Raw genomic sequence first — 16,809 nt, forward strand, 5'->3', positions numbered from 1 at the left:
GAAGGTACTCTTAAGGTAGCCAAAGAAGACTGAAACAAAGGGAGAGGTTAGATTATAAAACGCTTTGAATAGCTAAAAAGAAGACTTTATATTTGATCCTAGAGCCAGCCGGAAGTCACCAATATTTGTGAAGCAAGAGTAACAATGTCAGACTTTCAACTACTAAGCTATTGTAGTAGGCCAGACATGAGATGATAAAAACCCCTCATTTGGATAATAGTTGTCTGAGTAGGAAGATTGGAAGGATGAGGTAAAGGTCGAAATGGCAATATCTGACAACAGATTAGGTTTGTGGGGTAAGGATCAAGGATGGCACCAGGGTTGCCAGCTTGGTTGACTTGAAGGATGATGGATTCCTTGAGAGTAATAGGACAGCTAGAAAGAGGGAAACTTCAGGGAGTTCTGTTTTGGAAATGCTGAGCTGGACATTTGACATTGACTGTGGGATCTCCAAAAGGTAGCTAGTGATATGGAACTGGATCTTAGAAGGCCATAATTGAACCCAAGGAAGCTAAGATGTCATCAGGTGAGAGAGGGGAAAAAAAGAAGAGGTCCCAGGCAAGAAGTTTGGGGGACAATGTATAGTTTGGTAGGTGTGGTCAAGATAAAGATCTAGCAAAGCAGCCTGAGAAGGAATGATCAGACAATACTCAGGAAAGAACATTGTCATGAAAACCTACAAGCTAGAGAATATCCAGGAAGAAAGAGTGACCAATAGTGTCAAAAGCTATAGAGGTTATCTTGAAGAGTGAGAAAAGTCTTTCTTTTACATTGAGGAGCTAAATGCAATATATTGATAGTAAAGCAGAAGTTAATACTATTATAATTGTAATAATTAACCAAAATGGAAGATTTAAAAAGCTACTATGTAAATAGCTCTCCTTCCCAATCAGTAAAGAAGTGCCATTTCTTTAGCACTTGCTAGGGACTGTGCTCAGCTCAAAGAATACAAAGACAAAAATGAAAGCTTCTGCTCTAAATTAGATTACATAATATTGGGGTAAAAACATTTGCACATATAAGAAAATATGAAGTGTATAGAAAATACAAGGAAATGTTGCTGTTATGGGATTAAGGAAACATTAAGAGCTAGGAGAATGAAGGAAAATCTCTTGTAGGATGGAGTGTTTGAATTGAGCATTGAAGGAAGCTTGAGATTCTAAAAAACGAAAGGAAGGCATGGGAACAATTTATATAGTAGCAGGAGAAAATGGCCAATATGTGAGGAAAGCAACATGGGCTAGTGTGGCCAAATGTTATATTGCATGAAGAGGAAGTGTTTAAAATTAAGTCTGGAAAGGTAGACCAAAGCGAGATTGTGTGACAAGAGTTTAAAAATGTCAAATACAGTTTATATTTTATATCCTGAGGTGGCATGTAAAGTTGGTATGTGTTCTGGTCCAAAATATTTTACTTTTTGAGTAAGGGAATGGTAATAAGATCGATACCTATCTACCATTTTTTTCTGTCAACTGAAGCATCACTCAAGTTCTCTATTGCCCAAGAAAAGAAACATATTTAGAACTGTCTTCATGAACTAAATTTTTTTTAAATTCAATATCTTTTTTTTTTTAATGGAAATTCTAATCCTCTTTAGAAATGTCTCTATAGAACATTCTTGTGGAAAAAATATGGTCTGATACAATGATGTCAAACAAATAGAAATGGACATATTGGAGGAGAGAGATTGAGTTTAAAAAAAAGCACATTAATTATTAATATTATCTATGCTGCTTTGTATATTTCATTTATTTTGTTAAGTATTTTCCAATTATATTTAATATGATTTTGAATTTTGCTCTCAAGTTTGACAGTTTTGCATTAGCTGTTGTAGTTCAAATCTCTCATTTTATGACTGAAGAAACTGAAACCTGTATTAGTGAATAAAAATGGATTATGATCACATAACTGGTTAGGGAAAGCTGTTATATTAGAACCAAGGTATACTGGCTTCCAGTACTGCGCTTTTATTGGTGTTCATTTTGGAGTCAGATGGTTTTTCTAAAAACTCTGCGTCTGACGCTCGGCTCCATCAATCAACTGAAATTGCTGTTCTTTCACAGCTTCCTTTATTCATTTATCATCTGTATCACACTCAATCACTTAACTATAGATATACCTCCCACACCTGTATTCTTAAACTTTGCATTTAACTTACTATGTTGTCTCAATTGGTTACCCTTTCAATTGTTATGAGGAATATTGAATTATCTCTTTTATGCCAACAAATACCCAATATATGTATCTAGACCTAGTCTCTCTCTTGAGCCTCTAGCCTTGTATGGCCATCTGCACATTGAATTGGATCTTTCCCCTAAAATCCACCTCTTCCTATGAAGAGTACCACTATCCCTCTAGACACTCAGGTTCACAATCTTGTTTTTGCTGATATATCCTATCCCATAATTGCCAGATGTCCTTTCTCATCTATGCCTAAGCTATTAAAGTAGCCTCTTCTTTGATCTCCTTACCTCATCTTCTGTGCTCCAAAACATCTTTCACACAATGGTCAGAATGCATCTGAAATACAAATCTAACCATGTTCATCCCGACATATATTCAACTACTCTACTAGCTCTATATTATCTCTAGAATCAGATAGAAAAGCCTGACATTTAAATCTCTTTCACCATCTGATTTTTTTCCTACATTTCCATTCTTCTGATGCACTCCTTTCTCCACAAATAAGATTTAACCATGCCTACCAACTATATAATACTCATTTGTATAAAAAGTATTTCCTATCTCTATCTCCCCTTCCATCCTTCCTCCTATACTTAAAATGTGTTCCTTCCTTCTACCTTCCAGAATAGTGGCTTCTTTCAAGACTTTGTTCAAATGTTACCTTCTGCCTGCACTTTCCTTATATCTCTAGTTTCAAATATATACCCTCCTCCAAACTTCCATGTATTCATTTTGTGTTCTAAGTTTATATATGTACATGTTGCATTTCTCCATTTGACATGAAAAATAATAGTTAACATTTATATAGGACTTTACAGTTTGACAAGCACTTTTCAAATGTTCTATCTTCTGATTGTCACAACAGTCCTGGAGGTAAGTGCTTTTATTATTTTCATTTTGCCGATGAGGAGATTGAGGCAGAAAGCTTAAGTGACTTTCCTGGATCTCATAGCTTGTAGAGGCAGAATTTGAACTTGGATCTTCCTTACTGAGATCTAGTGGTCTATATATGTCACCATCTAATTGCCTTTATTGCAGAGACATTCACTTTTATCTTTCTGTCTTAAGTACTTAGCACAGAATCTGTTATCTTGGTTAATCACTGATTGATTATTAACTTTTTTGTCATCAAAGTTTTTCTTTGTGACTTTTTTAGATCATAGCCTTCTTTTATTTTTTTTTTTTTGGGGGGGGGAACAAGGCTATTTGAGGTTAAATGACTTGCCAGGATCACATAGCTAGTTAATGTTAAGTATCTAAGTTCAGATTTGAATTCAGATCCTTCTGACTCCAGGACCGGTATTCTATCAATTTTGCCATATGGCTGCCCCTAGATCATAAGATTTTTAAAGGCAGTTACTAACTCTGGAGACATTTTTCTAATACACAAGTGATCATATTATTTGCCTGCTCAAAACCTTTGAATAAATCCATATTCTTTAGCTTGACATTTATAATCCTCTATAATAGTTTCCAAGCTTTATCTCACACTATACTCTATACTCTCATCATGTACTACAGATCCATTCCAATTTCTTGACTTCAAATTATTGACTTCCACAAACTTGATCTGATCTTTCCAGTGGATTATGGATATATGTATGCATTTCTACTTGTTAAAATCTGACTTACTATTCTTCATGACCCAGCAAATGATACCCCTTCCATGATGCTTCCTCTCCCCTTGTTATCTCCCTACCCCTTAAGTCATTAACTGATTTTTTTTCTTCTACAGGATAACCATCGAAGAGCAATATTAAGAATTCAAAGGATAGGAGAAAGGTTTAAGTAATGAGCATCATGTTGCTGAGGATCAAAGGAAAATAAGGACTAGAAAGAAACTATTGGTTGTAGAATTTAGGTCAGTGATAAACTTTGAGATTGTGAGATTTGAAGCCATATAACAAAGATTTGTTATAATGATTAATAATGATGAAGTAGTAGCAAAAGAAAATATGAACTACTTTGTCCCAAAAATTATCAGTGAAAGGGAAGAAAGAGTTGGTTTTTCAATAGGAGAGAAAGCAGAAATTTGTTAGGTGGTGGAAGAAGAGCTATTGCAGAGAGAGAAATAGAAAAGAGATAGGAGATGACTGATAGAATAAAATGTAGGAGCAATGCAACACAGGATGAAAATGGAGAGGTTATTCTTTCCCGGGAAGATAATCACTAATCACTCTTACCTTGGAAACAGAGGTGGATGAAGTAAAGTTTTGGTAATAAGCAAAGGGATTGCAACAATTAAAATAATCTAGATCAGTGACGTTTTTGAGTATGAAGCACTCACCACCTTTGTTAAAACTTCAGAACAAATTCTTATAAAGTATACTTATATCCCCACACTTTATTACTGAGTGAAAAACCACATGTTTAGGGGGAAAAAAGCCTACTGTGATTTCAGTAATTCTTTTAAGTGAATTTGTGTTTATGAATTCCATTTACATTCCTATGAAATTAATAATTCATATTTATGTATGTAAACATTGTTTGCAGAAGCTATAAATTATTTATTTAATATAGTACATCATGGTTGACTATTTTGCTGGAGCTGCCTTTAATGGCAGGGTTTTTGCCTAGGAGATTTATACCTCTCGTAATAATGCCACATCATCCAGTAGTCCTTGACCAAGTTGGAAACCACTGTTAAGTGGTTTTCCTGTTAAAGACAGTGGAAATTATTTTTAAACACTTCTAGTTTGTTTAATGCAAGAGCTTCTTTGGGGAGGGGGGGATTTTAAAATATTTTCCATATAAGTATCACATGGTCATCTGAAACAGATTAGTTGCATGTAGTAATGTAATTTGTTTTTGTCTTTCTCTCCCACCTCCACCCCCATATCTCTACCTCCACCCCTCACTATGTAATTAGATTTTAAAAGGCCTACTCCCAATAACTTAATACTGTGAATATTATATTGTGTAGTATTAAAATTTTGTTTTTATTTTTATAAATTTTGACAGTATATATGCAAGAGTAATTTTTTTATAACATTATCCCTTGTATTCATTTTTCCAAATTATCCCCTCCCTCCCTCTACTCCCTCCCCTAGGTGATAGGCAATCCCATACATTTTACATGTGTTACAATATAACCTAGATATAATATATGTGTGTAAATCCCATTTTCTTGTTGCACATTAAATGTTAGATTCCAAAGATGTAAGTAACCTAGGTAGATAGACAGTAGTGCTAACAATTTACATTCACTTCCCAGTGTTCCTTCTCTGGGTATAGTTGATTCTGTCCATCATTGATCAACGGGAAGTGAGTTGGATCTTCTTTATGTTGAAGATATCCACTTCCATCAGAATATATCTTCATACAACATTGAAATGTACAGTGATCTTCTGGTTCTATTCATTTCATTCAGCATCAGTTGATGTAAGTCTCTCCAAGCCTCTCTGTATTCCTCCTGCTGGTCATTTCTTACAGAGCAATAATATTCCATAATTTTCATATACCATAATTTACCCAACCATTCTCTAATTGATGGGCATCTATTCATCTTCCAGTTTCTAGCCACTACGAAAAGAGCTGCCACAAACATTTTGGCACATACAGATCCCTTTCCCCTCCTCAGTATTTCTTTGGGATATAATCCCAATAGCAGCAATGCTGGATCAAAGGGTATGCACAGTTTGATAACTTTTTGGGCATAGTTCCAAATTGCTCTCCAGAATGGCTGGATTCTTTCACAACTCCACCAACAATGTATCAGTGTCCCAGTTTTCCCACAGCCCCTCCAACATTCATCATTATTTGTTCCTGTCATCTTAGCCAATCTGACAGGTGTGTAATGGTATCTCAGAGTTGTCTTAATTTGCATTTCTCTGATCAGTACTGATTTGGAACACTTTCATATGAGTGAATATAATTTCAATTTCATCATCTGAGAATTGTCTGTTCATATCCTTTGACCATTTATCAATTGAAGAATGGTTTGATTTCTTATAAATTAGGGTCAGTTCTCTATATATTTTGGAAATGAGACCTTTATCAGAACTTTTAACTGTAAAAATATTTTCCCAATTTGTTACTTCCCTTCTAATCTTGTTTGTATTAGTATTGTTTGTACAGAAACTTTTTAGTTTGATGTAATTAAAATCTTCTATTTTGTGATCAATAATGATCTCTAGTTCTCCTCTGGTCATAAATTCCTTCCTCTTCCACAGGTCTGAGAGGTAGACTATTCTCTGTTCCTCTAATCTATTTATGATCTCATTCTTTTTGCCTAAATCATGGACCCATTTTGATCTTATCTTGGTATAAGTGTGGATCCCTATCTAATTTCTGCCATACTAATTTCCAGTTTTCCCAACAGTTTTTTTCAAATAATGAATTTTTATCCCTAATGTTGGTATCTTTGGGTTTGTCAAAGACTAGATTGCTATAAATGTACCCTTTTTTGTCCTTTGTACCTAATCTGTGCCACTGATCGACTGGTCTATTTCTTAGCCAATACCAAATGGTTTTGGTGACTCCTGCTATATAATATAGCTTTAGATCAGGTACATCTAGACCACCTTCATCTGACTTTTTTTTCATTAGTTCCCTTGCAATGCTCGACCTTTTTATTCTTCCATATGAATTTTGTTGTTATTTTTTCTAGGTCATTAAAATAGTTCCTTGGGAGTCTGATTGGTATAGCACTAAATAAATAGATTAGTTTGGGGAGTATTGTCAGCTTTATTATATTCGCTCGGCCTATCCAAGAGCACTGAATGTCTTTCCAATTATTTAAATCTGACTTTATTTTTGTGGCAAGTGTTTCGTAATTTTGCTCATATAATTCCTGACTATTCTTTGGTAGATGGATTCCCAAATATTTTATACTCTCAACATTTGTTTGGAATGGAATTTCTCTTTGTATCTCTTGCTGTTGCATTTTGTTGGTGATATATAAAAATGCTGAGGATTTATGTGGATTTATTTTGTATCCTGCAACTTTGCTAAAATTCTGAATTATTTCTAATAGCTTTTTAGCAGAGTCTTTGGGGTTCTCTAAGTAGTATTTTATTTTGTAGCCCTGGACTTTCTAGTGGGACAAATTTCCTGCTTTTCATAACATCTGCCACTTAAGTTTTTGGGTGTGGTCTTTCCAGTTTTCTGTGCTGGGGATACAAGACAGAAATGAAGAACTAGTCTCTGCCTTGGAGAATTTATATTCTATTGGGAGATACAGAATAGTTGAACAGAAGCAAATGCAAGATAACTTGAATAGGAAAAAACAAAGAAAAGATGCAATTGCTTCTTTGTATGGACATCCTCCTTTCAAAAAAAAAAAAATTACATTCATCAGAGTCTATTTTTTTTGTTCCTCTATTCAACATATACTTGGTATGATAGTAACTGCGCTAAAATCAGTATGGGAGATGACACAATGGAGCAGTGTAACTGTTTTGCCTGATTTAGTCCAAATTTCAAAATTTCTTCCTTGCTAGAATTTTGCTTTTTCTCTTGAATCCTAGAACTCAAGCAGCTTAGTTAAAATTAAGTACATTATTTAGAATGTTAGTCAAATAAATGCCAATAGTTTTTAAATGTGCCCCTTTGAAATCCTTGGGGTTTTTAGACATATACCCTTAATCCAGAAAAAGAAACATGTCCTCTTAGGGAGGTGGCACAGTAAATATGGAGTCAGAGTGCAAAGGGTTTTTAATGTGCCATCTTTGATCTTGTACTTTAAATATTTTGATAATTATTCTAGTATAATTTATTTCCTTTCTAATCCCATTTTATTTTATGCATTTAAAACCTTATCCTGAGAATGGGGCCATAGGTTTCACCAGATTTCTAGAGAGGTCCATAGCACATGAAAGAACACCTGGTATAGCAGATAGAGAGATGGCATTGGTGCCAGGAAAACCTGGGTTCAGATTTTCTTGACACACATTGTATGAACTTGGGCAAGTCACTTATTTTCTCAGTGTATTAGACAAATATCTAAGATTATGAGTTACAGAGAAGATAAATCTGCATTCATAAAGAAAATCTCATCTGGGAGTTGAAATCACCATTGAAATCATAGGTTCAGTCCCTAAGTCTACATTCAAAATATAGCAACCATATAGTTCCTCTTAGGCTCAAACCATTAGTCCTAAAACAGACTAAAATAAAATGAGAGAAGTATTTACAACTTCAGAATTGAAACATCAATTCTGATAAGGGTCAGATTCATGTGTTCCCATCCTTTCTTCCCTCATTTCTTCCCTCATTTTCCCCTCCACTGTAAAAATCTCTTTCAAACCTATTTTATTTCATATGGTTTATTCTATTTTACCTCTCCTTCCCCCTTCTTCCAATGTATTCTTCTTTAACATCACTTAATTTAAATTTTTTTTAGATAATCATACCATCACATTCAACTCATATCTTTGATTTCTATGTATATATCCTGATTTCCCTAATATATTCCTGATTTCCCTAATAGTGATAAAGATTTTAGTAGTTATAATTTAACATGTAGAAATTGAAACAGTTTAGCATTATTGAATCCCTTGTGGTTTCTTTTTCCTGTTTGCTTTTTTATTTTTCTTTTGCATCTTATATCTGAAATATATGATTTCTTATTCAGCTCTGGTTTTCACATGAGGAATGCTTGAAAGTCTTCTATTTCATTGACTGTCCATTTTTTCCCCTGAAGAATTCTACTTAATTTTGCTGAGTAGGTGCCGGTTTTTTTTCTTTTCAGATAATTTCAACACATTGTTATATTACCATTTATATTATAATTTCACATTAAAAGCAACATTATTCAGTATATACTCTTAGCAAAACTGCATTTTCAATTCTACTTGTGTGAAATTGAGTAATGGTAGTGTTAAAGATTTAGAGCCATCTGATAAGAAAGGCAGAAATGTTTATAATGGAAGAATCATAGAGCAAAAAGAAAATTTTGAGGTCATTTATTCTACCTCCTTCCCTAGACATTTGGAGATAAGAGGTTCTGAAAGGTCATAATAAGTGATAAATCTGACATTGGAACCCAAGTTCTCAAATTCCAAATCTAATACTCTTTCTTTTGTACCTTTTCTGCTTTTCATTAGATGAGACAATTGCTCACTTGTGTGTTCTGCTCCTAGCCACTGTCTTGTTGTATGACATTCATTGAACAAATGATCTTTCTGGGCCTATTCACTCCTCTGTTTAAAAAAAAAAAAGAAAAAGAAAAAAATCATCTGTATTCAATTATGTGGACTCTAAATTTCCCTTTTCTATACTTATTAAAAAATCTTAAAATGACAGCAGATTTGTAAGTAGGAAAGAATCCCTTGTAGGACAGTAAAAAAGGGATAGTCAGATTTTCAAATGTCTCTTAATTTATTACATCATTTCAGGAGTTCTCTCCAATAGTGCAATTCACAACATATTTATGCCTTCCTGTCATGTGAGATTTTTATTCGTAGCCTTCCAAAAGTATACTACAGAGACTACCCAGTGTGTTGGAGACCATGTTGCCAGCTCATCTTTGGGGGCATGTACAGTAAAAGGGGTGTAATAAAACTGTAGGTGAAGGAAAAATTAGAAATAGGAGGAAAAGACATTTTATATTGTCTGAATCATGCTCTTTAAGAAATGTCATTAATATTTACCAGTTCTTAATGAGAAATTTTCTTGGATCTTACATACCATTTTGATTTTACACCATTTTATATTTTGTATTTTAATTGTTTTCATAATTTGTGTATAGTTTTTGCATATTTGTCATATCCCCTCTGTTAAAAAATGTAAAGCTTAGGGATCCCGCCTTAATTATCTTTGCATTTCTCCCAGTACCTTATATAGTGAATATTTTGCTCATAAATATTTGGATGAAAGAATGACTCAATTATTTAGTCTTGAAGTTCTTATTTGACAGATGTTCATAATGGTTGCCACTGCTATGCCTTCCTTCCGTTGGTTCACAGAGATTACCAAAAGGAAATAGGAATAAAGCCACAACAACCCTCCAAACCCCTTTGTCAGTGACTCATACTCTCAAAGCACAATCTTCCCCAACTGTTAATCATAAGGTATAGAGAAAATAAAAAGCAATTTCTAGTTGAGAAAGTTAAGTAGAATCATAGATGTGATTATAATTCCCTTAAAGAAAATTGAAACTCAGAAATGTGAAATTACCTACCTGATAATCATATATAGGCAGTGACATCATTATTTCATTTGGGTTAAATCATAAAATAAATAAGATTAAAGACCTAGATGTTTTTAACAGGGTTGGTTTTGTATTTTGGTTTTTCTCCTTTTTTATTTTCTAATTTAGCTTACTTCAGCAAACAGTTTTGGGGCAGGTCAGAAATACAATTACTTTTATTTTACCTTGATATTGATGACTTTTTTGTGGGGAGATATTAACTAACCTCTATTAAACTTGACCTTTGAAATGTTGTGGAGTAGTTTTCATGTATTTAAATCAACCATGACTTAACTTACCAGTCAGTGATTGAAGTTAGGTATAGAGATCTAGAATAGACTTTTTCTCCTTCTGCTACAACTAACTAGATTCTTGAGGTTCATAGTCAGTGATCTTATTATAGCCTATTAATATCCTATTCTAGTTAACCCAGTTATCAGATACATGATGTACCACTGGCCATGGGATTTTGAAAGGGTGTTTTATTTGCCTTTAAAAAAAAAATCTTTGCTTTAGTATAACCACATGTATGTATTTGTAATTAAAAGCCATATTAGGATTTTTTTCTTATTCACAGAAGTAAAACATACTCAGAAATCCACTTTTTATCTTTCTTTTTTTATATGTATGACAGTGAAAGTCACAAAAGTAAAGCTTGTAGGCAAAAAACCCAAGTCACTTTATGGAGAGTGCTACTATATTCTTTTAGAGAGGCTATAGCAGGTCTGATGTCAGTCACTTTGGAGACCTTTAGACCTCAGTGCTCATTTATTGCTAAAATGTACCAGCTCTGCTTCTGCATTATGAAGATCATCTGTCAACACTTTGAGATATTCTCCTTTGTTATTAAGCTTGTGATGCTCTACACTGTCAGGTTTTTTTGCCAATTATAGTTAAGGTACAATGGTGTATTCACTGGATCAAAGTCTCACACTGGCGGTAGAGGAATGATTTGTAAGTCTTTATTCATCTGAATTGTACAATAGAATACCTGAGGAATGCAAATAATCCCTCCAAGGACTCAATAGAAAAGACTGTTAAAATGACAGTGTAAGACTGTTATTATTCTGAATTGATGTTTTAGCCAAAGTAATTATTTCTTATCTTGTTGTTTTGTAACAGTTCTTAGTTTATTAGTTGTGTTGGCCATATTTACTAAACAAAATTTATATGAGAATTTACAAATTATCCTTTTTATAGGTTTCATTTTGATTTCTTTGACTTATTACAAGATTTATCAAAATTATATATTTGATACAGATTTAGAAAAATATAAATATATAAACACATGCACACAGAGAAAACATTGATATAAATATTTCTGCCACTTTGGGATAAATTGCCTAGGTTATGAAGTTTATCTGTTTCTGTAATAATTTTGCAACCCAAGAAGTATTGATAAAAATTTTTTCTTTTATCTTTAACTGTCCCATCTGAAAACCAAAAACAGTTTTTTGGCTTACCCTTTTCAAAGCTCATTCAGTATATCCCAAGGTGTATCTTAAATGTTAATCTATTATTAGGGCATAACAAGGAAAAAATCATAATGAATACTGAAAAACCTATGGTGGTGTATTTATATAAGTAAATGACAAAAAGTCATCCTTATGTAACAAATGTGTGAAAACTGTTGAATGAACTTTTATATTCTTTGTCCCATCTAAAACCCTACTCAGTGGGCCATGCACTTAATCTCATAATAGCTCTGATCCCCTGCTATTTTCTGTGACAAATGAGTGTTGATGAACTTGTGGTTTTGTTCATTTTTTTCCCCTGAAGTGACATTTACATTGATTATTTAAAGGATTGCAGACCACAGTTTCAAAGCACTTTACCATAATGGCTGTTAAAACCTTGGTTTAAATCTCCTAAATTAGTAGGGCTAGCAGCACGACAGTGGTACTCATTAAAGTATATGTTTTGGGGTGTTTTCAGTATTAAAAAATCTGTGGCAACCTACAGTACAATATTCAAGTCAATAACTGAGCCAAAAGAATATATCTTAGGAGCCACTCTCTAAGAATGTGTTATCATTATACTTTTTATTCCCCTCTCACTTAGGCCCTCAATTGATTCCAAAAATATTTCACATTAAAATATAAAATTCTACCTTTTTCTAAGTCAGGGATTCATTATCTGTTTCTTAAAATGTTTCTGGCTTTGTGTATCCAAAAACTTTATACATAGTTGTGCTAATTATGTATTTTTGGACTGGATTGGAATTCATAAGAATGATTTGGTTGTTGGTAAATGTGGATTTCTAATCATGTTACTCTTTCCCATGAAAAATACCTATAAAAATGATGCAAATCATATTTTGTTGTTTTGGATAAAAGAAATGCACATGCTATATAAGTAGAGTTGTAATATAAACAATTAACTTGTCTTGGTAACTCCAGAATTATCTGAAGGCATTTTAAAGTTCTTCTAAACAAATAGAATTTTACTTTTGTATACCTTAGTGGTATTCTTTATACATCTTTAAACAGCTCAGTTTTTCTTTTTCTTTTTTTTCCTTTTTTTTTTTTTTTTAAGGTTATATGAAAGGTATCATTGTGGGATAGAGGTTTAAGCATTAACCAAAAAAAAAAAAAAAAAGTTTTTTAAAAATGTTTTGCTAATATTTCATGCAGTTTTTATACTAAAATAAAACTAGATAGCAGTAAAATATTAATGGAGTACACCTGAAGCAATTGCTGCCTGTTAATGCCTTGACCTTGGAAAGCTATACACAAAAAGATGGCATCATAAAACCGTGCAATTCTTATGAATATGTATGTGCTACTTGATAATAATGAATGTGGTACAGTCATGCATGCACTACAAGATAATGTTGTGCCCTTTTTTGTCTACAGGTTGATAAAAATTAAAGAGTGGGTAGACAAGCATGACCCAGGTGCCTTGGTCATTCCTTTTAGTGGGGCCTTGGAACTCAAGTTGCAAGAAATGAGTGCTGAGGAGAAACAGAAGTATCTGGAAGAGAACATGACACAAAGGTTAATTAGCATTCATTTTCCCTACACTTTATTATCAACTATTTCCTTGCAGTAATTTAATTGCTTGCGCTGATAGAATAATAAATGACAGAGTAATTACCATTATAAAGAGGGAATCTTCTCCTTTCTTTACCATGAGACAGAGTGAAAAGATTTATTTTAAATTAAGTTTTTAACTGTCATCTGTCATCTCTGTACAGTGTTTTAATTATAACATAGGTATTAGTTATGTATATTTTTGAGAAGGAATGATCACCAAAACTCTTTCGTCATGTTCAGACTGGGGGGGAAGGGGCTGTTGGGGGGGTTAGACAAGAGAGATATGGGGAGAAGGGGCTTGAATCAGTTGCCATACTTTTCTGAATAACAGTAATAAATTGTTTAAACATTGAATTTCATTCAAATAATTTTGCTTTCATGACCTGACATCCTGAAAATCATTTATATTGGGACAAAATAACCATATGAACTAAAGTATTTTTTAATTCTTAAAATAAATAATTCAAAGTGGTATCTTTAAGATGGTACCATTTAAAGTAATTCATTAAAGAGATTAAAAAACAATAATATTCTTTTCAAATGTATTTAACTATATTTTGAAGAAGATAAGGCATTTTTCAAATGTGCTCAAACTTTTTTCTTTAAATAAAAAATGCATGACCATGTTCAACATATAGAGTGTATGTGTGTGTGTGTGTGTGTGTGTATTGAATGAATTTGTTTCATTTTATTTCAGTGCTTTGCCAAAGATCATTAAGGCTGGCTATGCAGCACTCCAACTAGAATACTTTTTCACTGCAGGCCCAGATGAAGTACGTGCATGGACCATCAGGGTAAGATTCATACTTATTCATCAGCTATATCCAGTTCCACACTATTGAATTCAGATTGATATCACTGACTTTGAAGTTTGTCATGGTGGCGGTTAGCTAGTCATTACAGATGAGGTTTTTGTCCAGGATAACTTTAATTATTTGTGAGCTGCTGAACAGTGAAAGTGGAGCTGCATTGATTGAGGCAGGTAACAATTGATTCTGCCTATTACATAGTCTGAATTTCTTCATCCTGTAGAATCTGTCTACCCTCCTCCTGTGGTCAGAGATAAGACGTACCAGTATTGTGCTTGCTTAATCTGTGTGACTGGGTTTGTCTGCAGTGAAATTGATGTTGCTTTTCATTTTGTATTCGCTAAGTTTGTTTGGGTTGCGGGTGGTTCTTTCCTCCTTTGCTTTGCTCGGATTACATTTTCAGCAATAAAAGCAATATAACATCATTATACTCTTCATAGATACACAGTTGGGCTCAACAACCTAAAGTCAGTGTGTGTAATAATTCATGTCTTTCTTGATTTGAATTCATAGAACTAGAGTTTATTTTTGTAATTTCGTATGGTCTATCCAGTTACTTGAAAAATTTAATATGTGTTTTAAATATTGATGTATACTGATTACAACCATAGAGAATGACTAATTTATTCCCAGAGGACAATAAGAGCTGAACCGTAATGGTTTGCTTTTAAATGTAAATATATTGTAATATAGTGGTTAGTACCGAAAAATATTTTGAAATGTACATAGTTTTAAATGGTGCATTAAAGAATATGAAAATAATACTGGAACTTTTTGAGATGGTGAATATTATTCAGTCTTTTATTCTGTTTCTTGCATTTATTTTCCTGCTACATAGTGAATTTCAGCACTGCTTTGATTTAATTCAAATCATTTCTGTTTTCAGCAACTACTGTAATTTATTCAGTTACATTTTATTTTGATTTAACATGGATAGAAACATGTAGGCAATTCGACATGTTAAATGTTTTGTTTGAATATGCGCTTCACTTTTCTTTATTTCTTTTAAAAAATGTGTGATTGACTTCTAACCAAGGTCCTTTTATATAGATTCCCCAAATAATGTCAAAGCAAAATTTGTTGGTAAGCAAATTGCCAGAGTTGTTTATTTTTTTTTAAATACTACATAACTTCCAAACTTAAGTATGTTCAATTAAAAATAAGCCTTGCTCTTTGCTCAAAAATCTGAAAGGTGGTTTATCTTAAGACTGATTGTAAGTATCCTTGATTTAATGCGCTAAGATATTTAGTCAGGTAAGCATCAGTGAGTAGCCATATTAACCTAATACATCTTTTATTGTAAAAACTGTGCTTTACAGTGTCAGACTCCTTACCACTTTAACATGCTTTATTAAGCAGCCTTTAGGTTACCATTATTTCTCAAATTTCTTTCCATGGTTGTATGTGCCTGGAATGTATGTCCTTGTAATTTAATACATGGGACAATTAGGAGGTATTCCTCTTTTTCTACAAAACTTAGAATTTTCTTTAACAGTGGTTCAGTATGTATCCAGATTGCACTCATTAAATCTATTATTTAAAACTTACTTTTTTCTTGGACTTTCAAATAATTCTGAGAATATTTGGGAGATTCTATAAGCTTGACATGTCTAGAATGTTATATTACATTTATTGATTTTTATATATTTTATAAACTAGTGGAAATCTAGAGGATATTTATATTTAACTTTTTTTAAGCCTTTGATAATTCAGCTTTATTTCTTTTTTTTTTTTTAAATGATGAAGAATGGAAAATCGAAATGAAACCTAACCTTCAAAAAGGATCTCCACATTTAAAATCAATACTACTGTGGATAGCCATTAGGAAAAAAACAAAACTACATTTCTTTAGTATCAACTGATTTATTGGTTCTAAAAAGTCAGTTATCTATTTGCCCCACTATTGAGAAATTACCAATTATATGCCTGTCATTTTAACTGGTATGAAACTAAGTTCTAGTGCAACACATGTATATCTAAGAAGAGAAATTCTACTCTTGAAATCAGTCTTCTTCTTAAGTATATTTAATTTTCTCTGGGTCTTTCTTTTGGCAGAAAGGGACGAAGGCTCCTCAGGCAGCAGGAAAGATTCACACTGATTTTGAAAAGGGATTCATTATGGCTGAAGTAATGAAATATGAAGATTTTAAAGAGGAAGGTTCAGAAAATGCTGTCAAGGTAAGGGATTTATTTTTGTTTTTACAATTTCCTAGGTTTTATCGATGTGAAAGATTATGTGATAAAAGCTAATTATAGTTATCCAAATGACCTATTTATAATTTCTTCTTTATTTGGAGAAATCTGTCATTTTATAAGATTATGAAATATCTAATGTTGACTATCAAGTGGTGAAAGAGCTATTTTCATGTTTTTAACTAATAAAAGTAGCATGTCCATTATTGTCAGCAATTTTAAAGATTGCTTTTTCCTAAGGAAGATCAAAGACCCTAAAAATGAAAGAATTTTACATAATATCAAAGAATTTTATTTTTCTCTATAAGCTAATTAATGAAAACCATAGTTATTAGAGGTTAGTATTTGAAGTAAAAGTTGTATACCTATAGTAGAGAGTATGTGGGGGATTTAGTGTCTTTTAATAGAACTGAAGTAAACATTCATTACAAATTTAAGGGAATAGGTTGAAATTTAA

At 32.8% G+C, this 16,809-nt stretch overlaps 1 protein-coding gene and 1 long non-coding RNA gene across 4 annotated transcripts in view; one reads left to right on the forward strand and one right to left on the reverse strand.

The window, feature by feature from the left end:
• The window catches only part of OLA1 (Obg like ATPase 1), a 215,319-nt gene that overhangs the window by 194,894 nt on the left and 3,616 nt on the right, over positions 1-16,809 (forward strand). For all 3 annotated transcript variants that reach the window (XM_074303084.1, XM_074303086.1, XM_074303087.1), the window contains 3 exons: positions 13,171-13,311; positions 14,048-14,144; positions 16,215-16,337. In XM_074303084.1, the coding sequence (XP_074159185.1) occupies positions 13,171-13,311; positions 14,048-14,144; positions 16,215-16,337 (361 nt within the window). The remainder of the gene's footprint in view (positions 1-13,170; positions 13,312-14,047; positions 14,145-16,214; positions 16,338-16,809) is intronic.
• LOC141562852 (uncharacterized) overlaps positions 1-16,809 on the reverse strand; it is a 148,037-nt gene that overhangs the window by 55,083 nt on the left and 76,145 nt on the right. The window lies entirely within an intron of this gene.

The sequence above is a fragment of the Sminthopsis crassicaudata genome, chromosome 3 (genome assembly GCF_048593235.1).
Source record: "Sminthopsis crassicaudata isolate SCR6 chromosome 3, ASM4859323v1, whole genome shotgun sequence".
NCBI classification, from domain to species: domain Eukaryota; kingdom Metazoa; phylum Chordata; class Mammalia; order Dasyuromorphia; family Dasyuridae; genus Sminthopsis; species Sminthopsis crassicaudata.